Source organism: Vigna umbellata, chromosome 7 (assembly GCF_029865625.1).
Source record: "Vigna umbellata cultivar VRB3 chromosome 7, Vumbellata_1.0, whole genome shotgun sequence".
In the NCBI taxonomy this organism is placed as follows: domain Eukaryota; kingdom Viridiplantae; phylum Streptophyta; class Magnoliopsida; order Fabales; family Fabaceae; genus Vigna; species Vigna umbellata.
In genome coordinates, this window is record NC_142171.1 from 32,232,418 (window position 1) to 32,257,240 (window position 24,823).

At 34.5% G+C, this 24,823-nt stretch overlaps 3 protein-coding genes across 3 annotated transcripts; 1 reads left to right on the forward strand and 2 right to left on the reverse strand.

The window, feature by feature from the left end:
- Positions 1 to 13,580: 13,580 nt before the first annotated feature.
- On the reverse strand, positions 13,581 to 14,805 carry LOC148195750 (uncharacterized). The gene is made up of 2 exons (XM_088095278.1): positions 14,121 to 14,805; positions 13,581 to 14,075 (listed from the first exon to the last, which is right to left on the reverse strand). Exons 1-2 carry the CDS (start codon positions 14,679 to 14,681, stop codon positions 13,581 to 13,583), a joined length of 1,056 nt encoding a protein of 351 aa, XP_087951404.1. The 5' UTR covers positions 14,682 to 14,805.
- Positions 14,806 to 17,848: 3,043 nt separating this feature from the next.
- Positions 17,849 to 20,050, forward strand: LOC148195751 (uncharacterized). The gene is made up of 2 exons (XM_088095530.1): positions 17,849 to 18,726; positions 18,825 to 20,050. Exons 1-2 carry the CDS (start codon positions 18,108 to 18,110, stop codon positions 18,950 to 18,952), a joined length of 747 nt encoding a protein of 248 aa, XP_087951656.1. The 5' UTR covers positions 17,849 to 18,107; the 3' UTR covers positions 18,953 to 20,050.
- A 177-nt stretch (positions 20,051 to 20,227) lies between these two features.
- Positions 20,228 to 24,187, reverse strand: LOC148195752 (linamarin synthase 1-like). The gene is made up of 2 exons (XM_088095528.1): positions 23,571 to 24,187; positions 20,228 to 21,278 (listed from the first exon to the last, which is right to left on the reverse strand). The coding sequence occupies exons 1-2, from the start codon at positions 24,076 to 24,078 to the stop codon at positions 20,341 to 20,343; spliced, it is 1,446 nt and encodes a 481-aa protein (XP_087951654.1). The 5' UTR covers positions 24,079 to 24,187; the 3' UTR covers positions 20,228 to 20,340.
- Between the last annotated feature and the right edge of the window lie 636 nt (positions 24,188 to 24,823).

The window sequence follows — 24,823 nt, forward strand, 5'->3', positions numbered from 1 at the left end:
TGGGACAAATATGAAGTTTTGGAGAGTGCTAGCAAGTATATTTGGACTGATTTATGCAAGTTGTAAACTGATTTGGAAGTTTAAAGGTGTAAAATTGAATTTTGGTAGCTTGTAGGAGTGAATTTGGGTTTTCATAGGTCAATTTGGGTTTAGAGTGGTCAATTCAAGTTAGCGATATGTTCTTAGATGTTTCTCAGCGCCTAAGAGTTTTTAGGAATCATTTAAACTTGTGTAGAGGGTCACTAAATTCAAAATAGGTGAATTTTAGAACCTAGTGCAACACTTGGGCACCCTCCAAAGGGCCCCTAGGCATCATTTTAGAACCTAGTGGTCTGGCACCCGGCACCCCTTTTGGGTCGCTGAGCGGCATTTAGCAGCTTTTGTTTTTTTCTTTCAGTTTTCGGGATATCAAATTTGGGGTTCTGGGTATTAGTTTTGGACGTTCTTTATGAGTATCAATATGCCATGAAGAAATTGTGTTATTATTTGACTTCTGATGACTTGTAAGGGTGTTTCTAGTTGTTTAATGTATAATCAAAGGTTTCATGTGATAGTATGCAATGTTTGTGTGAAGTATATGTATATGTATATATGATTATGAAAGGAACATGATGATGATGAACATGTGTGAAATATATGGACGTAATTCCATGATTCTCGTGGAGAGGATACATTGTGGTGCTTGTGTTGTTGTATGAATGTATGGAGCTTTGTATTGGTGTTTTATCCTGACACTCTCAATAACTCCAACTCAAGTATAGATGGATGGTTATGTAGTAGGAGGTCTTAGCCTGAGGGACCTTTTGTCCAATTGGCAAAAGAGCGTTTGAGGACTAACCTTGTGAGTGTGGTAGGGTGAAACTCATTGGCAATGGCTCTGTAGAGTAGTATAAGCCACCACAAGTACATGAACCACCATAGTTCGACATTCATACCATATCTGGATGAGTCAGTCTAATGTTGTGATATGATTATGATGTACGTTTATTATGTGTGTAATATAAAGTAGTGATGGAATGTTTATTGTATTATGATGAACTATTTTATCACTATCTTACCCTTGCTTTTGTGTTGTTTGTTGTGTGTTGTTTTCTCTTTGCGATGATCACCTTAATGGTGTGAGCTTAGGGATACAGTCTTTTCAGTTGTTCTTGTAAGAGGTGAGGGTGAAGAAGTTGGAAAGTTAGATGATTCTATAAGTGTAGATCTTGTCATTCGTAGGTTTGTTTTATTATAGTGGTTCTATTATCTTATATGTAATATTTCATTCTAGTAATATTTTACTATGTTACAGTAAAACGATTTTAATTTTTTAAAGAAAAACTAAAATGTAACAAACTTCCTTTAAAATTAATTACATTAATGTTAATTCTTCTTTAAGAAAAATGTGTAATAATTATTATAAAAGTCATATACACGTTCAATTTCTCCTAATTTTAAAGGAGTTCAAACATAACTATTGAAATTAAATTTTGTACTAAAGCAGTTTTTTTTTGTGGTATTAAAATTTATTTGATAATTAAATTTTTATTATAAAAATCCCATCAAAACAATTATTTTCCAGAAATATTTTTATACAAAAAAACAACTACATAATCTTCATTTTTCAATGTAATGTGAATGACAATATCGAATAGTTAAATCAATCTTTGTCAAATCTAAATAAATAATTTCATATATTTTTGTTGTTGTAAAAAATAAGTAATCTAAAATAGTTTTCTTGCAAATATATTTGTTTGGATTATGAGAGAAAAGTAATATTTTAAAAATCTCATCAATGTTGTAAGTCTTAGGATGGATGTTGTACGGTGCTATGTATTTCCTACACGTAATAAACTCTTAAACCAATTTGGTTTTGAAAACCATTCTTTCTTTAAAGGTTCTTTTTGAAAATTTTCTTAATAATCTGTGATTGCGATTCCTATACCATTTTCAAAGATTTTTGTTGTCCTGTCGTGGCCTCGATTACAACACCACTATGCAAACAAATTGTTGTAGTTTTTCATAAGATCCTTAAAAGAGAGATCATCCACATCTTCATCATTAGACAATGAAGAATCAATGGTTAAGAGAAAACCGAAAAGACATCAGTGCAGAAAGGGCTTTAGACGTATGTTATTTTGGTCTTTTAACATCCGATTCAGACCCGACGTCTTTGTGAATGACGTTAATCATACGTCGGACTGGATATACTAGACGTCTATATAGACGTCAGACTAGATATACTAAACGTCTATATAGACGTCGGATGTGGATATACCAGACGTCTGTATAAACGTTGGATATGGGTATACCAGCCGTCTATATAGACGTCGGATGTATCCATATCCAACGTCTATAGGCCTTGGAACGTTTTGTCCACTATAACTCATTGGACGTCTGTTTGTGCACTGATAGACGTCTATAGACGTCGGACATGGCATTAACAGACGTCTATTGGGTATTTGTTTTTAAAATTAATTTATTTTTACAATAAAACCACACCTGAAAAACAGAAAATTGTCCCAGGACAATATACTATAATATATATATATATATATATATATATATATATATATATATATATATATATATATGCGTTTCAACTAAAGAAAGTTCTACTTAATCTAAAAAACAATCCAATACCAAAACTATCAAAATATAAACTCAAACTAAACGTAAGTAATGTTCAACAACAAATATAAGTGTTCCTAGCTCCATCTTTGCAGAAGATAAGTTGTCCACTCCTGCCTTATCTATCTAATTGTGTCCGCTGGTATAGGAGATGTACTCTTGAAGCGCTACAAAATGAAGAAAGATTCATTATGGTTTCATATATGTTCAAAGATGAATTTGATTTGTAATGTATTGAAGGTATGCATCATTACCTCATTCCAGTCATCTGTAATGGCAGCTCGAATGATGGTATTAATCCAAGACATGACATAGAAGCCACATTCCCATGAATTTAGCTGCTTGTTACACTAAAATGAAACACTAAATAGTCAAGAATTTAGATCATTCAATAACATAGAAAATGAATTAGAATTATAAATGACTTACAACCTTTGGATACAAAACTTGAACTAGTTGACCTCGGGATTTACCCATAACTCTATTTAGATTGAAAACACAAAATAAAATTAATATAACTATATTTATCATAAAAATTTAAGGTCAACATGAAATTCAAAGTCATTTTTGGAGAAACACTTACCCTTGAAGCATGCTTCTCAAGTCATTTTTCATCTTTTTTGTGCAGCGTACAAAACCATATAATTCTACATTGTCTGAGAATGATGACCATCAGCTGCCAGTGAGACCTATCATGAATCATAAATAGTTAGTAAACTAATTAAGTAAACTTTAATGAACTTTTACATAAAACAACACATACCCATCAATGTATGGCACAAGGTATACGTCTCTATTTGACTCAGCCATCCATGTTTGCAAATAATATTGTTTGCTTTCAAGTGTGTTACCAGAAGATTGAATGGTCTCAGGTTCAACAAATCCGTACATGGAAGACCGACCTTGGTCTACAATGATTGTGCCATGTACCTAAAGCAACAAAGTTAAGTTGTTAGAAACTAGGAATCTAAATAAAACTAATATGGAAGACAAAATTAACTATCTTACATGCACCGTAGTTGAAGGATGGAAATATTCAACATCCTGTCTCCCCCAATGATCTCCAATGCATCATTGAATGTGATGTATAATGGCACATGGGGGGGGGGAGACCAAATACTCTCAAATCCCAGTATATTTCTCATGCTCCTCTCTTCAACCTGGGTAATCTTGTCATTAGGATCATCCTCTGCTTCAGCCATCTCATCATCTTCATTTATGACTGGCTCATGCATCGGCTTCTTCTGAGGATGTGTGAACTGAAGATAAGAATTTAAAAGTTATCAATAAATATTTTTAAATTTAACATAGAAATACTAATAATAAAAATATTATACCTGTGGAGTAGCAATGTGTGACATGATCAATGCTCTAGGCCAGACTATAAATGATCCTATGGCCTCCCCCACAAAATGAATTTCTGGAGTAGGTATAGGCACCTGAGCCTGGGGATCCCGAACCTCGTCAATCGTCACACACACGTGGTGGGGTAATATGGGAGCACCATGAATAGTTTGTCCTCCTTCAAGTACTCATCTAACAACCACAATGCATGGGGATCCCCATCAACCAACAGCTCATATTGACCACTATACTCAGTAGGTTCTACAACAAAGCATGATCCTCTAGTGTTGACACGAGGTGCTGTGGGAGCTTTAGCGGGCAATCCCATGGTGTCCTGCGTCATGGAATGCAGCTTCTCTTCAAGCGCTCTTTGTATTTCTTTTTGTTCTTGTAGTTGCTCCATGAATCGTTGCTCCATTGATCTCATGCTTTGGTTGAGTCTTTCCTCCCATTAATGATCCATCTGCCTCAGTGCGTCCTGACTCGTTGATTGAGTGTTTTTTTGTGTAGGGCCAAAGTAGTCACGAAGATCAATCGCCCCATGAACTCCAAGTACATGTCTTGGGTGCTCGGGCTTTCCAATGGCCGTTGTTAGAATGTCGTCCCTACCTTGTCTAGCAAATGTTCCCTGAGTCTGCTGCTCAACCAACTCATCCTGCACATAAAAAAAAACTTTGTTACTTAAAAGACATGCTATGATAAATACACAATCAAACAATGTTTAGAATTTGAACTTACAATTTTTTGTGAGATCAAGGCACCTGAGGAAGATGTCCTGTTCCCATCAGATTTAGTCCGAGAAGCCTTGCACAGCTCATACCTAGCCGGTGCAGGTGCTAGGTCGGGGGACTCAAGCCCCAAGGCCTTCGCTCGACTCTTTTTAATTTTCTTCTAAAGTTTTGCATAACCACCTCGTGATAACAAGTGTGGTGCATCATTTAGCCTTTGCCTTTCTTGGACGGCTAACCTTTTACCCTATGAAACCATGTATATTAATAAGTGTAAAATTATAATAAACTTCATGAAAGACTTTGTAGATGTTAAGAAACATACCTTCCATTCCTCAGACTCTCTAGATGCATGAAACTACATCCACTCCTCCTCTGTGAAGGTATAATGTTGACACGGATTCTCATGTTGTTTGTCTCCAAAGACATATAGACGTGTCAGCCTTGTTTTGAAATCCCTCCATCTAATTGCTATATGCGATAACACTTCCTTTCTAATCTGTCCAATGTTTGGAATGTCATAATGTTGCTGTTTAAAACAAAGGACATGTTAATGACATAATAAGATCAAATAAATAAGTATATCAAATTTCTTTTAAGTAAACATACCTGAATATCTTGCCATAAGAGGTTCTTCTCGACCTCTAGAACGTCATCACAAGATGCATGAAGGATAGAAACATGACTTTTTGCTAACTTACCCAGATAACTCCTAAACCTATCAGCATTTGGCCATGATGGCACACTTGATCTGGGTCAATGTCAACATGTCTCCTCTGCCCATCAACGTGTCCGGATGTCACATTTGACAATCGTGTGACGCCTCGACCACGTCTGGTCTGTCCTGATCCTCAGTCTGAGGTCGACATACCTGAAAAATATATACAAGGTTAGTACTAATTCAAATATGATGAATAAAACTACATATAAAGTCATTAAAAAAAATCACAAAACCTATTAAGATATTGTTTTCTCCCAGATCCCTTCATTGTGATAACTACGAATTGTGTGGATGCCATCGACAACGTCATCAACTGAGTCTTCAATGGGTCTTGATGCAATAGATGTTGTCTCAAGTATATCAAGAAAATCTTCATCATCATATCCGGGCATGTTTTTTCCTTCCAAAACCATTGACCATTTTTTATTCGCTGGATCATTTACGTAGAATATTTGTCTTGCTTAACTAGCCATAATAAATGGTTCATCAGTGTAATTCATCTTGTTAAAGTCTACCAATGTGAAACCAAAGTCATCTGTCATGACACCAGAATTTATATCAACCCATTTACACTTGAAAATTGGGACTATAAAACTGACATAATCAACTTCCCATATTTCTTATATTATTCCAAAATAACTCATGGATGTTGTGATTGGATTTTTGTCTTTAGAACTAGCAAAGTGCATAGCCTCAGCTTGTAGTGTAACCCCACTATTTTGAACTCTACTTTTGTCATCTTCTACCTTTGTTTGAAAAGAAATATTATTTATATAGTACCCACCATATGTAATGACATCTGTGTTCGGCCCACGAGATAACCTCAATAGACTTTCAGAAACATGTGGAGTCGCATAAATCTTTTTCTTAAACCATTGTAAGACGGTTTTGACATGTTCATTAAGATGCAATTTTTCACTCATTCTTGGGTGTGATGCCTTTATTTCATTAACGTGTTCAGAAATGTAAGGAATCACATCAACAATGTTGTTTAAGATGTACAAATGAGCTTGATCAACTTCTTTTCTACTAACACTTTGAATTCTCACACCTCGAACACCCTTACCTTCACATTTTCCTTCATGTATGCTCTTGGGAAGACCCACTGGTTCACAACTTGGCATATAACTTGAACAAAATTTAATGGCTTCTTCTGCAACGTATCGCTCTATGATTAAAGCTTCTGGTCGATACTAATTCTTGACATATCCCTTTAAGATCTTCATGTATCTTTCAACAGGGTACATCCACCTTAAGAAAACCGGCCCACATATTCGAATTTCTCTGACTAGATGAACAATCAAATGAACCATGATATCAAAAAAAGAAGGTGAAAAATACATCTCCAATTCACATAGTAGTCTTATTCCTTCATTTTCCAATTGATCTAAACCTCGAGAGTCAACAACTTTCTTGCAAATGGCATTAAAGAACAGACTCAGACGTGTCAGAATACCCCTAACAAAAGGAAGTAATATGCCTCGAATAACAACTGGTAACAATTGTTGCATCAATACATGACAATGGTTACTAATATTTGAAGGATAACCTTGTGGAACCTTCACACTTCTTAAAGAGTTACAAAAACTTTGTTTTTCTTTTTTAGAAAGAGTGTGAGAGGCTGGGGCCAGATAGGTGCGTCTTCCTATTGTTTGTGGATGTAACTCAGATCGGATTCTCATGTCAGCCAAATCTTGTCGTGCTTTTATTCCGTCTTTGCTCTTCCCTTTCATGTTTAATAAAGTTCCGATGACACTGTCACAAACATTTTTTTCACCGTGCATCACATCAATACAATGTCTAACATCAAGTTTACACCAGTATGGAAGATTAAAAAATATTGATCGTTTCTTCCAAATGTTTTTTGCAAAGGTACTTTTATGATGTTTTCAGAACACAATGTCAATGTTTTTGACTTCGGTGTACACCTCTTCACCATTCCGGGGTCTGGACACAACCTCATCCTCAACACTTCCATTAAATGCTTTTTTCAATCTACGATAAGGGTGATTATGAGAAAGGAATTTCCGATGTCTTGTATATACCGTCTTCTGCTCATGCTTCAATGAAGGTAACTAGTGTTTTCTTCACAAATGGGACATGTAAAATGACCTTTAACACTATAATCACTCAAGTTTCCATAGGCAGGGAAATCATTTATAGTGCAAAACAACATTGCACGCAAACGAAAATTTTCTTGAACATGTGAATCGAACACTTCGACCCCTTCTTCCCACAAAAAGTTCAAATCATCAATTAAATGTTTCAAGTAAACATCAATGTCATTTCCAGGTTGTTTAGGACCCAATATCATCATGGACAACATCACTTATTTTCTCTTCATGCACAACAAAATCAACATAATTGGCCATGAACTGTGTTTGCTACTTAAGTTCCCATAAGGATTCATACCATCAATTGCAATTGCAAGTCTTAAGTTTCTTGGATCTGCACGAAATTCTGGAAATGTTTCATCGATCTTCTTCCATTGTGGTGAATCAGTTGGGTGTCGAAGAAGATTATCGAACTTTCTTCCAACAACGTGCCATTTAAGGTTCTTTGCATCTTCTTTAACAAAGAACATATGTTTCAACCTAGGTATTATATGCAAATAAGACATCACCTTAGCAAGTGCACCATCATTACCTTCATCGTTAGTGTTTCTGTCAGATTTCTTTTTAAAACGGGAGAAACCATAAGTTGGACAATACTTTATGCAATGTTTATCTACCATGGAAGTAGATGAGAATTGGAAATGGCATATGAGATTCAGACATCTGAATTTTGGAGATCTGCAACTGTTGAGAAAAAAGGCGATAGTCTCTGGGTTACTAGGTATCACTATACCACAGAGAGCGTGTGAATCTTGCATCATCGGAAAGCAAACCAGAAGACCTTTCAAAGCGCAACTGGAGATGAGGTCTAAGGAACGTCTTGAAATGATTCATTCAGATGTATGTTGCCCACTCGAGATACCAACGCTGGCTGGAAATTGATACTTCATTACTTTCATCGATGAATTCAGTCGTATGATATGGGTATACTTCATAAGGCTGAAAAGTGAGGTTCTGGAAATGTTCAAGAGGTTCAAGAATCGCGTTGAAAAAGAAATTGGTTGGCAGATAAAATTGATCAGGACAGATGGTGAGGGTGAATATACGTCGTGTGAATTTGAGGAATTTTGTCAAGCATAGGGAATAACACACGAGGTTATAGCTCCTTATACTCCTCAACACAACGGTTTGGCAGAAAGACGAAATCGAACCATAATGAATATGGCCAGATGCTTGCTTAAAGAAAAGGGTGTGTCGCATGAATTGTGGGGACAAGCGGTGGCAACAGCAGTGTACGTGTTGAATAGGTGTGTTGAAAGGCTTTTAGGTCGCACTAAAAGTCAACAAACCCTAGTCCCCACTAATGTAGTATAGGACAACCAGGGAATCAATCCAAAGACTCGGCTAGAATTAAGTTTAAAGTGTAGAATTAAATCTTGTCTTTATTTAACACCTAATTAACTAATGCAAGGTGGGGAACGAAATTAAATGAAACAATGAAATTTAAAAAGAAATGAATAAAGCAATTGAAATCCGTTTAAAGAAAAATAACAAAATAAAGAAATAAAATGCAAAGAAATAAAATATGAAACTTAAGCTAAACTATAGAATCTATGTATAACAGAACAAAATAAGAAGTGAATGCAACTAAAACTAATCTATGAATGCTAACAATTAACAAAGCAAGGAAACTAAAATTAAAACTGAAAAAGAAGCTAAGAATGCAGAAAAGAAGTGGTAGATACATGTATCAAAACCGAAAGAGTGGACATTAAATTGAATGAAAGAGTCTCAATTCCTCTTTAGAAAGACATTCCGAGAAATGTAAGCCCTCCTTGGGGTCTTTTGAGTTCATATTTCAGAACTTAAAATGGAAATTCTCACTCAATTATTCAATCCATGCACACTTTCACAAGAACGTGAATATAACACTGAAATTGAAATCACACATACTGGAAAATAGAAAGAAACATAATAGAAACACAAAACCAAATGAATCTTTATGCATTGGATTCAACTCTAACTCGAGAAGACTTCTCGGTAAAAATTGCTCAATATAGAGTCATTTAATTCCAAAAGGAATTATAGAATGCAGAGATACAGAATCCAATTCATTTTCTCAGAACATAACAATGGCAGAAATCAAAATCACAGAACAAAATCAACACAAACGAGAATAGAAAAAAGAACTTTTATTAATATGAAAAGAAGATTACAATTATACCGGAAGTCACCAAGATTCGTGCGACTATCACTCACGCACTTGTCTCGGCGAAATCCAGAAGCAAGAACAATATCTCTACTCTAAGAAAAGCGTAAAAACCCTAATCTACAGAGCGTCTGAAAATGTATCTCAAAAGTATATGAAAAAGTGTTCTCTCACTTATATTTACATGGTGAAAGCCCTTTTATATAGGGTCTGAAAAGAATGAAAGAAAAAGCAAAGGAAAAATGAAAGAGGGAACCTTCTCGACGACGCTTCCTGCTCTTGATCCAGCAGCCACTGTTCATTTCCTTCGAGCTTGCGTTTCCAGCCATTCGATCCTCTATAACAGGCAACTACGGTTAGCTTCTTCCTCACCGATCATCTTCTTCAGCACGTGTGCAACTTCGGTGGAGTGGCACGAGCCTCAGGTAAGTGATGTGCCCCTCTCTTCAGCTCTCGCTCTGCCCTAGCTTTGGGTTTTGCTTTTCCTTTCTCCAAATGAAGTGCTCCAGCAAAGAACCCCCAAGGGAATAGCAGCTGCCAGCCTCCAAAACGGCGTCATTGCACTAACTCTGCAAGCCCAATTCCAGCGCAGTGTATCAGTGCATTCCAGCAGCAATGTTGTGCACTTTCCTTACCAATCCAGCAACAGTGGCCCAATTCTTCAACCTGTAGTAGGGCCCAGCAGTGTCATTAGCGCCAACCTAGTGCCAATCTAGCAGCACAGCTTCAATTAAATTGTATCTACAGTAAAGAGAAAAAAAAATCCAAAATTAAAGAAAAGAAAAGGAAATTTAACAAAGAAATATTTTTATCAAAGATTTTCTAAGAAAACAAAATAAGATTTTCTAATTATAAAAAAAAAACTAAAAATTACACCTAAAAACCTATTTTTAACTAAAATTCTACAAAACTAAAGAATTAAGATAAAAACATAAAACTAGCCTAATTCTAGGAAATTAAAAACTAAAGAAATCTAAGAATTAATTTTTAACAAAGAAAAATATGTAAATCTAGAGTGTTATCACCCCCCCCCTCCCACACTTAGATAACTGCCCTCCTGGGCAGGGACAAACTAAAAAGAAAAAGGAAAAGAAAGACTCAATCTATAAAGGAAAAGACTAAAGACACACAACAAGGAACACTAGACTCTTAGCACAAGCAACTCAACTCTGCTAATTCACATACCATCCAGCTATTTTCTCTAATCAAAATTGCACAAACATAATCATCAACTCTAAATCTAAGTTTCAGGCAACTCTAACAAGTAAATAACAGTTAAATTCAACCAAACCAAGCAGAAAATTACAATTCAGAGAAGTAGCAATCCAAGTTCAACCTCACAGGATAAAGTGTTTCCCTCAAATCACTCAAGTGTTTAGGTCAGCCTGTGTTTCACTCCACATAACATGATAGACCACAATTCATAACTTTGGAAAAATTCTAATTGACACACTGCTTGAATCAAGATAACTCTAGATCACTAGGACTTTCATGGCTTGTAATGTAATGGAGAATGGAAAGGGCTAGATGGAGGAGAAATGGAAATCTGGAATGGGTTAGAGAAATGTGAAAGAGAGAAAGGAAACTGGAACTCAGTACAAGTATTTCATTTTTGCCTAGTCAGAATTTTTTTTTTCTTTCTTTTTCAGCTCTTTCTTTCTATTTTTCTCATATTCTCTTTTTTTTTTTTCAAGCAATTTTCTTTTTTTATCCAAACTTCTTCTCTTTTTCAGATCAGATTTTTCTCTTTTTAGAACTCTTTTTTCTCTTCAATTTCACATCTGAACTTACTATTTTCTGCTTTCTGAGTTCTAAATTATCTCTACTTCTCACAAATCTCTCAAGGTTTTATGTGTATGATCGGGGAAAGGTTTGTAATGGATGGAAAGCAAAGAAAAGGCTAAGGCTCAAATGAGGGTACAATGGAAAGAAATGTGAATGGGAAGAAGAAAGAAGGCCTAGATCATCTCTAAAGTTCTACCAAGATGAAGCACATCAAAGAGAATTAATACAAAATCAAAATTATGGCTATACATGCATGCAATCACACTAGAAAAAAAATTGGCCCAAAACTCTCCAGGGTTAAAGATTTGTCAAAAATGGACTTGCTACTCTCTACCATGCAAAAACTGCTTATTTAGACTAAACTAACTGCAAAAACTACTGCTAGAGCTACATCTACTAAAATCTAGAGCTAAAGACACTATTGGCAATCTATCTTAAAGAAATAAAGCTAAGAAGTTAAGTAAATCAGCAAAAAGTTAAGTAAAATGTGAAAAAAAAACTAGAAATACCTAAACAAAATTACCTAAAGCTATTAACAACCTAGACAAACTAAGACAGAACAGAATGTAACCAAAAAGAATCTAAACTAAAGCTCTACAAAGTAAAACAACAAAAGAAGAAAGAAAAGACTCTAAATCAAAGAAACAAAAGATACCTAAAACAGAATGATATTAATCTAAACAGATCCTATTTACAAGTTTAAAAAGGAAACAACTAAAGAGAACAGAAGGTAATCCTAAAACAGAGAATCTATACAAAGTAGAACTAGCTTATGTGTAACTAAGAGAACCTAAACTAAACTAAAACAGCTAAAACAATTCCTAAACCAAGACTCTATGAAGGAAAACAGTAAAAGAGAACCTAAGAAGATCCTAATAAAATGAAAATGAATTGAAGAAAACCTAGAAAATTCTAAAAACCAGATCAGGACCTATTGTAAAGAGTCTAAAATAGAAAAGCAAAAATCAGAAGAATAAGAAAAACCTCTACTAAATTCTATTTAAAGAAACAGTTGAAAGAAATTTAACCTAAGCAATCCTAGAAACTACCTAAAAAAAAATCAAAAAGTAAAAATGCTATAATATTCCTAATAGAAATCTAAATAGGACATATTAACCAAAGAATTGTAAAAGAAAAAATACTAAACAGATTCAGAAAAATTTTAACACAGTAACAGAAAGAAAATAGACCCTAATTATGAACAAAATCCTAATTGAAAACTTAAAACAAAGCATGAAACTAATCAAGAGCTTAAAACAGAACAAGTAACTAACATAAGGAAGAGAAAATAATAGAAATAAGCAAAGAAAAGGGACCTAAAGTTCTAAAACATATTCAAAAACAGCAAAAGAACCTAAGCTAAAACAACATAAACCAGAAAATGAATGAACTTTAAAAGACCTAAAAACTATTATCAACAAAACTAACAACTAAACTAAAACATATCAGTAATAAGAGTAAGTATTTATAGACTAAAGCAAGAATAGTAAACTACTCTAGGGATTTATAAACCAAACCAGACCTAAACTAAGAGAAAAACAGTTCAGAGAAAAAAAATACCCCTATTTTATTACTAAAACAGATACTAAACACATCTATCAAAGTAAAAGCAAAAATTTTAACTACAACCCCTCACCCCCACACTTAAGAGGCACATTGCCCTCAATGTGTGAGTGAGTAAGGTTTTCTAATCAACAAAAACATACTCAGATCAAACAGCAACAAATATGTACAAGAATAGAAACTGAAAAACACAAAAAGAACAACTGAACAAGAATAGAAACAAGACTTAAAAGTAAAACTATAAAACTAAAGAGGAAAAGAACTTATTCAGATTGGCCACAAATCAAAGTTAATTCTTTTTATTTTTATGAAAAACAACATATTATCTATCATACTATTTATTATGCTACTTAAAGCTATGTAAACTACTATAAAAAACCTATAACTACTATTTAAAAGAAGGGAAAAGAAAGAGCTTATTGGATTTTCTCCATTGTCAGCCAAGATGTGCATTAGCTCTTTCCTAGCTCCCTGCTGCAGCATCATCAGCTCTCTCTCAAAAATTGGCAGTTGATTGGTGCACAAGACTGACTTGAAGCTTGTAGGTGTCTCACCAGAATTAGCTATGCCCCCTTCATCCAGAAAAATGTTTCAGTGCTTTTGTCCTCTTTCAAATCAGTAGCTTCTTTCAATTCTGCATTAAGTATGTCAGCAATAACAGCAGAATCCTCAGTCCTCAGATATTGATTCTGTGTGTTCCATCCTTGAGCAGTATTGGCATCCTCTTCTGCATCAACTAGGACTTCCTTTTTACCTTCAATGTGTGCAGCTGCCTTAATATCAGTATCTGCAATAATTGTATAAGCTGCTACATCCAAATCAAAGTCAAAATGCATAGGTGAGTCATCAAACTTTGCAGAACTGTCCAAAGTAAATGCAGAATCATCTAGCAGGTCATTAAGAATATATGTATCTACATCACAACACCTAATGTCATTTGTTTCAATCTGGTTCACAAGAAAATTTTTATCTAGCATCACATAATGACCAGACCTAGTAGCACAAATATCAGCTAGAGGTTTTATAGGTTTAGCATGCAACAGTTCATCAAAGCTATTCTACAACTCACCCAAACAGAGAGGAAGCTCAAATTTAAAATCAACCTGTACTGGCTCCTCAAAAATGACCTCACTAGCATCTATCAAATCAGCAGCTAAATGAACACCTACTGTGAAGCTATCATCAACTGGAATAATGTCAAAACCAGTGCATAACTCTAAAACAGCATAAGGCATGTCAATATTTTCAATGGAAAAGGCTGAATCTAAAATATGAGTGTGTGCAGGCATAACAGGAACATAATCTAGAGCAGGTTCTATGGGTTCAACTTTAAACAGATCCAAAGCATTAAATTCAGATTGAACCTTAGAGAACTCTATGGGAATGCTAAGTTCAGAATAAACCTGTGTTCTCTGATCACTAGCTACCTCATCAAGGTCATTTCCATCCAGCTTGAACATAATGATCTCTTCCTTGGCACCTGCAAAATAGTTAGAAGCAGAACATATGGCAGATATGATTTCTTCACAAATTTCACAACCACCTCCAAGGCATGTACAACCAGTGAGTTTTTCATTACTCAGTTCTAAAGAGTTTAAGAACCCAGCAAACTCAAGTTCAAGTTCTAATCCTAAATCAGTACAGGCATTTTCAAAATCAGTCATATCAACTTTCACATCATCAAAAACTACATATCTATCATCATGAGCATCTGATTCATCATCAAGAAGTGCATTTAAATCTGTGCAATCATAAAAAACACTAGATGCAGGTATATGAACTCTATCAATGTTAAATGCTGAATTTGTGATATTAGAATGATCAAAGCAAGGACTAAAATCAACAACCTCTACAGGCACATCAAGCATTTGATCAAACACAGTCAAATCAATTTTAGGATCACATACATCAGCATCAAAATCCATTTCATAGTACTGTAGCACCAAAACATGGTTGGCTGCTTCCCTCATTTTTTTCGAATACTCTTTAGACTTTCTGAAATTAATTTGTACTTCAAGTTCAGTAGGTTCAATTTTCAAATCAGAGTTCAAATCAACAATACAATCAATTTCAGAATGAGGTTCAGTACTCTCATCACCAACATAAAGTTCACATACAGATTCAGAATCAACAGATGCATTCATACAATCACTACTCATCAGAGAATTGGAATTATCATTAACAAAATTTAAAACAGAATGTGAATCAGTGAAAGAAGGATTAGCGTATACAATTACAGAGGTGGTTGGACACTTAATCTCTTGAAACTCTGGGACAACAGCTACCATCAGTGGTGCTTCATTGGTTGTTGCCCTTTTTTCCTCAACTCTCTCTGTCAGCTTGTTGACATCAGCTACTAATTGAGCCACTTGAGTGGTCATCCCTTGAATTTCAGATACTGGAATCCCCTGCTGCCACTGATAACAGAATTGTGCAGGCACTGATTGGAATTCCTCTTGCACTGGTGCATCATAATGGTTCCAAGATGGCTGCCATGGCTGTTCTGACAGGAAATTCTCCTGCTCTGGTTCATCATATTTGTCCCAGTATACGTGTGGCAGCTGCTGCTGCACATGCAAGGGTGGTTGCTCATGATATGGTTGAAAACAATATGGTGGTTGCTGCTGGAAAGCTTGATTGGCTGGCTACATAAAAACCTCAGGAATAGGCTCATAAAACATGTCAAATCTCGGTGGTTGAGCATTATAAGGAAATGAGAAATTATCATATGCAGAGGAGTGATCCATGCTTACCAATTGCTCACCAGAATAAAACCAATCAGACCAATAAAGCCTCTATCACAGAATTCAACAAAAGAACTGAAAGAAAAGAAAATCTATACAAGCTATATTCACAATTTCTACTCTGCAGAACAGATCCTAATAAAAAAGAAAACAGAACAACAGATCCTAAACTAAAAAGGAACATATATCAACACAAAACAAAAATAAAATCAAGAAAACAAACCTAAACAAGACTAACCTAACACTCTAAGACTTAATTCGTCGAGTCCCCGGCAACGGCGCCATTTGTTGAAAGGCTTTTAGGTCGCACTAAAAGTCAACAAACCCTAGTCCCCACTAATGTAGTATAGGACAACCAGGGAATCAATCCAAAGACTCGGCTAGAATTAAGTTTAAAGTGTAGAATTAAATCTTGTCTTTATTTAACACCTAATTAACTAATGCAAGGTGGGGAACAAAATTAAATGAAACAATGAAATTTAAAAAGAAATGAATAAAGCAATTGAAATCTGTTTAAAGAAAATAACAAAATAAAGAAATAAAATCTGAAACTTAAGCTAAACTATAGAATCTATGTATAACAGAACAAAATAAGAAGTGAATGCAACTAAAACTAATCTATGAATGCTAACAATTAACAAAGCAAGGAAACTAAAATTAAAACTGAAAAAGAAACTAAGAATGCAGAAAAGAAGTGGTAGATACATGTATCAAAACCGAAAGAGTGGACATTAAATTGAATGAAAGAGTCTCAATTCCTCTTTAGAAAGACATTCCGAGAAATGTAAGCCCTCCTTGGGGTCTTTTGAGTTCATATTTCAGAACTTAAAATGGAAATTCTCACTCAATTATTCAATCCATGCACACTTTCACAAGAACGTGAATACAACACTGAAATTGAAATCACACATACTGGAAAATAGAAAGAAACATAATAGAAACACAAAACCAAATGACTCTTTATGCATTGGATTCAACTCTAACTCGAGAAGACTTCTCGGTAAAAATTGCTCAATATAGAGTCATTTAATTCCAAAAGGAATTATAGAATGCAGAGATACAGAATCCAATTCATTTTCTCAGAACATAACAATGGCAGAAATCAAAATCACAGAACAAAATCAACACAAACGAGAATAGAAAAAAGAACTTTTATTAATATGAAAAGAAGATTACAACTATACCGGAAGTCACCAAGATTCGTGCGGCTATCACTCACCCACTTGTCTCGGCGAAATCCAGAAGCAAGAACAATATCTCTACTATAAGAAAAGCGTAAAAACCCTAATCTACAGAGCGTCTGAAAATGTATCTCAAAAGTATATGAAAAAGTGTTCTCTCACTTATATTTACATGGTGAAAGCCCTTTTATATAGGGTCTGAAAAGAATGAAAGAAAAAGCAAAGGAAAAATGAAAGAGGGAACCTTCTCGACGACGCTTCCTGCTCTTGATCCAGCGGCCACTGTTCATTTGCTTCGAGCTTGCGTTTCCAGCCATTCGATCCTCTATAACAGGCAGCTACGGTCAGCTTCTTCCTCACTGATCATCTTCTTCAACACGTGTGCAACTTCGGTGGAGTGGCACGAGCCTCAGGTAAGTGATGTGCCCCTCTCTTCAGCTCTCGCTCTGCCCTAGCTTTGGGTTTTGCTTTTCCTTTCTCCAAATGAAGTGCTCCAGCAAAGAACCCCCAAGGGAATTGCAGCTGCCAGCCTCCAAAACGGCATCGTTGCACTAACTCTGCAAGCCCAATTCCAGCGCAGTGTATCAGTGCATTCCAGCAGCAATGTTGTGCACTTTCCTTACCAATCCAGCAACAGTGGCCCAATTCTTCAACCTGTAGTAGGGCCCAGCAGTGTCATCAGCGCCAACCTAGTGCCAATCTAGCAGCACAGCTTCAATTAAATTGTATCTGCAGTAAAGAGAAAAAAATATCCAAAATTAAAGAAAAGAAAAGGAAATTTAACAAAGAAATATTTTTATCAAAGATTTTCTAAGAAAACAAAATAAGATTTTCTAATTATAAAAAAAAAACTAAAAATTACACCTAAAAACCTATTTTTAACTAAAATTCTACAAAACTAAAGAATTAAGATAAAAACATAAAACTAGCCTAATTCTAGGAAATTAAAAACTAAAGAAATCTAAGAATTAATTTTTAACAAAGAAAAATATGTAAATCTAGAGTGTTATCAAGGTGTCCAACAAAGAGATTGACAGATATCGTGTCGCATGTAATTTGGACAGGTACGAAACCTTTTGTTAAGCACTTTAAAGTTTTCGGTTCCTTGGCTTTCTGTCATATTGCAGAGCAGAAGAGAACAAAGCTTGATGACAAGGGAGAGGCAATGGTGTTCGTGGGATACCACCCTACCGGAGCATATGAGTTGTTTGACCCTATCAGGAAGAAGATGACCATTAGCAGAGATGTGTTGATTCTAGAAGATGAAAGCTGGGATTGGGAATGCAATCAGACCAACATGAAGAAATCAAGAACTGTGATGAAAGAGCCGATGCGAGTTGATGAAGAAGATGTTGAGCAGATGGCTGATAGCAATACTGGAAGCCAAAGTAATGCAGAATCTTCAACAAGGCCAAGAAGACAAGTGGTAAGACCTTCACGTTTTTCAGAATATGAAATGTATTCAGATGTTAGAGTGGATGAAGAAGGTGATATAATTCACCTAGCATTGATGGCTGGAAGTGAGCCTTTGAATGCCGATGATGCCTTATCACAACCACTCTGGAGGGAAGCAATGATGAAGGAGATTAAATCAATCGAGAAGAATAACACTTGGAAGCTGGTCAATTTGCCACCTAATAAGCAATGCATTAGAGTGAAGTGGGTGTTCAAGACCAAGCTGAATCGGGATGGTACTGTTTCAAAGCACAAAGCTAGACTAGTGGCAAGAGGTTTCTTGCAGCAACAAGGAGTTGATTTCAAAGAGGTTTATGCGCCTGTTGCAAGGTTAGAGACTATACGTTTACTAATTGTTATTGCTTGTGCTAATAAATGACCATTGTTTGCTCTTGATGTTAAGTTTGCATTTTTGCATGGTCCTCTTGAGGAGGAACATTATGTCCAACAGCCTCCTGGGTTCAGCAACAAGGAGAAGGAGCATCAAGTGTACAAGCTACACAAGGCACTTTACGGACTAAGACAAGCTCCCAAGGCTTGGAACAAAAGAATTGATGCTTTCTTCAGTGGAAATGGGTTCGAGAGGTGTACTGTAGAGCACAACTTATATGTGAAGAACACCGATAGCAATGATCTGTTGATTATTTGTCTTTACGTTGATGATCTGTTGGTGACCGGCTCGAGTTTGGATGTAATTGAAGAGTTCAAACAGATGATGAAGGATGAGTTCGAAATGACAGATCTTGGAAGACTTAGCTATTTTCTGGGAATGGAGTTCTCACACACTGCTACAGGCTTGGTGATGCACTAGAAGAAATACATAAAGGATTTGTTGGAGCGATTCAAGATGACAAAATGTAATGTTACTAGGAATCCACTTGAGGTCAATATGAAGCTGAGATTTGATGTAGATGAAGAAAGTGTGGGTGAAACGACTTATAAGCAGCTCATTGGTTCTTTGCGATTCCTATGTAATAGCTGACCAGAGCTGATGTATGGGGTTGGCTTGTTGAGTCAATTCATGAGCAGTCCACAGAAAAGTCATTTGATTGCGGCTAAACGTGTTCTAAGGTATGTTAAAGGAACAACTAATTATGGTATTTTGTTTCCGTATGGCATGTAGAAGGATGAATTGAAACTAGTTGGATACACTGATTCCGATTTCGGTGGAGATCAAGTAGAAAGGGAAAGCACATAAGAAGTAAACCATTGTTGCTCTATCAAGTTGTGAAGCGGAATATGTGGCTGGTTGTCATGCTGTGTGCCAGGGTGTTTGGTTGAATGAGGTTTTGAAGGATTTAAAGGTGTAGATCGAGAAACCATTTGTGCTGCAGATGGACAACACGTCTGCCATAAGTTTAGCAAAGAATCCGGTAAGCCACAGAAGAATAGCAAACACATTGATGTAAAATATCATTTCTTACGTGATATGATAAATAAAGACAAAGTTGAGATGAAGTATTGTAAAACAGAATCACAGTTAGCTGACCTATTCACTAAAGCACTCAAACATGATAGATTTGAGTATATCAGGACAAGTATAGGAGTATTAGCACTAAGCAACTTGAATTAAGGAGGTGTATTGGATATATGTATAATTCAAGTTGTTAGTTTAGTTAGTTACTTTCTTTTATTCAGACTACATATACTGTGTATATATCAGTGTTTCATATCAGTAAATAATACAGCGTATTACTTTCTCTCTGTCAAATATTTCTATTCTTTCTCTGCCTCATTTTCACCTCTTCTGCATAGGCTTGCTTTTAGCCTTCTATCAGTCTGCAATTAAAATATCGTTTAAGTAAACTAATATCATCACATACCTTGCAATAAAATAAAATTTAACTAGTTCACTTATCCATCTTCTACATTACAAGTTCATACATAGTCTTAATTGAAGAAAAAGACCGTTATCCTACTACACTTGATCATAAAAAGAGGACTTAAATAGCATGGTGAAAAACTTCCTTCGTTAATTTGTAGAAGTTGTTGTAAGATGATCCTCCAACATCAGTAGCTCTCACCGCTTTCTTCTTCCATTCTAAGGATTTCCGTCTCATTTGCATTCCTTTTTCTCCTTTCATCATTTCTGTCACAAGCTTGGTTATCTCTTCTCTCTTCACATCGGGATTAACATCCATTCCTATTCCCCAATTTGCGCTCACGTACCTAGAATTTGTTTGTTGCTCAGCAAAGAAAGGCCAACAGATCATAGGCACACCAGCAGAAATGCTTTCAAGGGTAGAATTCCATCCAGAATGGGTTAGAAAAACCCCAACAGATGGATGAGAAAGCACTTCCTCTTGCATGCACCAACTTGTTATATATCCCCTATCCTTGATCTCATCAAAGAATTCTTGTGGCAAAGCTGCAGATTCATCAAGTACTACATCTGCTCTTTTGATCCATAAGAAAGGTAGGTTGCTATTTGCTAATCCCCAAGCAAATTCTTTCAAGTGATGATTGGTCATTACTGTAATACTTCCATAATTAACATATACCACTGAGTTGGGTTCCCATTGGTCTAACCAAGTTAAGCAGTTTGAGTCATTCTTCCATAAGCTTGATCCACCTGACATGAAACCCTTGTCTTTCTCAGGAAAATGCCTACCAAGCAAGTCAAGTGGACCAATGGTATATATGTTTGGGTTCTTTGCCCTAAGGGCATCCAGGGCTTCTCCATCTAAGTCTTCGAATGTGTTTATGATGATTGAAGAAGATCTCCAGCAATTTTTTGCCTCAGAACCCAAAAAATCAAACATAATATCATCCAAAGTTGTGACTCGAATAAAAGATGGAATGTCCTTCAGTCTAATATTTTTCATTCCAGAGATCCAATCTAAACTTTGATTCAAGCTCCCATCAATCTCAAAATTTTCATCTGCATATTTCACAAAAAGAAATTATACTGTATGTATCACGTACTAACATTGTTAACTATTTTGAATATATGTGACCTTGAATTCTAAATATGTAAAATGATTAAATATACTGTATAAATTATAAGGACATATAAAACATGTAGTAAAATCTTTATAATATTATAATAGATTTTATTACTGCTTAACTTTTATTTATTTATTTAATCTTTTAGTTTATTTTATTTGATAATGCACGGTAGTAGATATTTTGATTAAAATATTTTATGGAAAAAAGTGTACAGCCGGAAGATTCTGTGTTTGTTTTTATTGCCTCGACACTCATTTATTTATTTGAATATATATGTTGTTTTTCAATTTATTTGGTAGATACTTTGAGTTAAATAATGGTTAGAAACAGTTGTAGAGCTGGAAGAATTGGACTTTGAACTTTCAATCATACAACACCTCCACTAAAAAAATATTAAATTTCAAAATCATTCATGCCTAACATATGTAAAAATAATGAAAAGGAACATACGAACTTATAGAATATGCACTGCCTATTCAAATTATAGAAAAAATGTTTTTATTTCTCTACAGGTCGTTTTATAGTGTGCGCGATGCATGAGATATTTCGTATTATACTTTTCTTATTCTATTTTTCTTATTCTATTTTTCTTATTATACTTTTCTTGTTTTGCTTTTATGCCGCCCTAATTGAAATGCATGATGTAACGACAATTAGACTTCAAGAAGTTAGGATTTTTCTCTAATTGTAGATCACGGGCGGAAATAACATGGAGATTATTAGAAATTTTATAATAATATAATTAGATAGGTTTTTTATTCTTTCTTTACTTCATTGACTCTTTGTTTTTTTTCATTATAATTATGTAAATATTTTGTATATTTGTAAACTTTTCGTTGCTGTTAAAAAAATAAATTTAGCATTTGTTTTTTATCCTAAACTTATAATATTAATTTAAGTTATAAAATAAAAATATCTTTAAGAAAATAGACATACAAAAAATTGATATTTAAATTAAACTTATGAGCTCTTTGAATATCTTGAAAAGAAGGTAATCAACAAAGCTACTTCAATCTGTACTTCTAGTTCCGTACGTCTCTCCTAACGAATCAACATATAATATATGAGTAATTAAGTGCGTATGGATTATGATTGATCAAAAAGTGAAATCCATTATTCATAGTGAGTATTCATTTAATTATTCAATAAATTTTTAGTTTTTAAATCTATCAAGTCATACTTTTGTTAAATTAAATCAACAAAACTTTATAATTAGGATTCAATTTTGTTTATTTGTTAAATTCAATCTATTGTATTGTTTTGGGATTGAAGATAAATAGTCAGAAGGAAATATGTTTGTTTCAGTAGGTTTTTGCAGGAAAAGATGTGATAAGGTGACATTTATCTTTTCTTTATTTTGTATATATCACCCTTTCTATATGTGTTGGGCAACCAATTGCTTTGTTTATAATTGTTCAGAAAAAAAAAACAGAATATAATAAATATATAATTCAGATGTGAAATAGCTTTACAATGCTTGATAATAAAAAATAAAGGATTAAAACATGAATTTTATTTGTTTTAATTAAATTTTAAATCTTTTCTACATTTAGATATTTTTAACTTAAAAGGAAATTGTTGAGTGTCCAAATGTCCAAAATTTGTATATTTTTTCATTTTAGTTCCTCCCATTTGATTGTTCTATAATTTGACCTATCATATCTCATAATTTCTGACACTTCTTTACATGAGAAATAAAGAAACAACTTAATTAAGTTGTAAACTTTTTATGAATTAAAATTTTTCTAATTGATTCTTATTAAAAAATTATTCTGTTGAATGTCTAAAACTTTTAGTTTTTTCAAGTGAATTTTATGTTGATTTTGTTATTATGTATTAAGTATTTTTAATGAGAGATGTGATCTTCAATCCAAAATCTGAACTAAGATATCAGAAAATTTTACTTATATTGTTTGAAATATATATTTTAAATTGTACAATTTAAATATAATATTTTTAATTTTTACTTTAATCCAAATCTGAACTAAGATAGTAGAAAATTATAAGTATAAATTATAAGATAAAAAAAAGGTTATAATGAACTTCTAGATTTGTAACTTCATTAAATATGAAGTTATTATCCAGGGTTCCTTAATCCAAAAGACATTTAGATAACTCAGTTTAGAAGATTTTTGAATTGCAGAATCTAAAAGGAATTGATAATACTAATTAATACTTTAGAGAAAATAGGGGCGGGAACAGAGCATAAAAACAAAAAACGTACCTTTGAATGGAACGATGCCTCTGTCAACCAGATCATCATATTGCAAATATCCCACAAAACCGCATGCTGAGGCTGTCCAAAGTTGAACTTCTGGTATGCCCAGATCCTTTGCAACCGTTGCAGCAAAGCCCATAACCCCATCAGCAACTATGCAACTGATTGAAGGCACATCACCAGAAGAGTTAAGCTTCAACACCAACTCTTTGAAAGGGCCATAACAGTTTTTTCTGGTTGAATCACAGAGCAATGGAATGTCCTGAGTTGCATCCTTATCAGAAGGAGGCAATCCATCAGGTATGGTCTCAAATACGAAATCTGGGAGGCCCTTAACAAACTCTGCTCCATGGGATCTCACAAAACGATTGTGGTTGAACTCAGTGTTCACAAAGGTTACGTGGAAACCCTTGCAATGAAGGAGTTTCGCGAATTTCATGAGGGGATTTACATGGCCCTGCGCTGGGTACGGTACGCATACCACGTGAGGCTTTGAGCTATGAAAGGACTCCATTTTTGTTGAGTGTGAGATATGTTCAAATAACAAACCTCAACACTCAAAAACAGAAATGCGTGAAGGTAATGGTATAGAAAACTGTGGTTAGTCAGTGAAGTCTTGTTTAGCTTTCATCATTCACTCTTATATAAAGAAAATTGTTAAACCATAATTATGTTTAATTAAAACAAAAATGGTTAGCATCAAACTTGATTAGGTGTTAATCTTTTTAAAATAAATGACGCGACACGTGGCCGAGCACATTGACCATTTAAATAAGGTGATTTATTTGCCTCTTTCGTGGCTAATCTGTAGCCCTGAGAATAAATAATGACTGTGTAATGATGTTTTGCGGTATTGAACAAAAACAATTAGAAAATAATAACGTATGTTTTTTGCTTGAAGGAAAATTAGTTAAAGTTTTTCTTTCAAATTATCTAAATACCTTTATTCTAATTTATTATCTAAAATGCTTCATATGTCATTATTAATTAACTAATCTGATACGTAGATTGGCATATGATTATTTTGCTTAATGACAATATGATTCTTAATATACATCTAAGTAAATAAAACACGCTCTTAATTTATATTTTTTACATTTATAATTTATTATTAAATTTAAAGTTTTACATTTATTGTTTAAGGATTAGTTTAATAATAAATTGACATCTCTATTATATGATCATTCGTTTAACCTACGGTCAAACGGTCCACATAGTCAAATGTCAACGAGTCCACCCAATGACCAAGCGGTTATACC

Coding starts and splice junctions, on each gene's coding strand:
- LOC148195750 (XM_088095278.1), bottom strand. CDS start 14,681: ATGACTGATTTTGAAAATGCCTGTACTGATTTAGGATTAGAACTTGAA. Junction 14,076..14,120: donor TTTTTGAGGAGCCAGTACAG/GTTGATTTTAAA, acceptor GGTGAGTTGTAG/AATAGCTTTGATGAACTGTT.
- LOC148195751 (XM_088095530.1), top strand. CDS start 18,108: ATGGTGTTCGTGGGATACCACCCTACCGGAGCATATGAGTTGTTTGAC. Junction 18,727..18,824: donor GGTTTATGCGCCTGTTGCAA/GGTTAGAGACTA, acceptor CATGGTCCTCTT/GAGGAGGAACATTATGTCCA.
- LOC148195752 (XM_088095528.1), bottom strand. CDS start 24,078: ATGGAGTCCTTTCATAGCTCAAAGCCTCACGTGGTATGCGTACCGTAC. Junction 21,279..23,570: donor AGGCATCGTTCCATTCAAAG/GTACGTTTTTTG, acceptor TGAAATATGCAG/ATGAAAATTTTGAGATTGAT.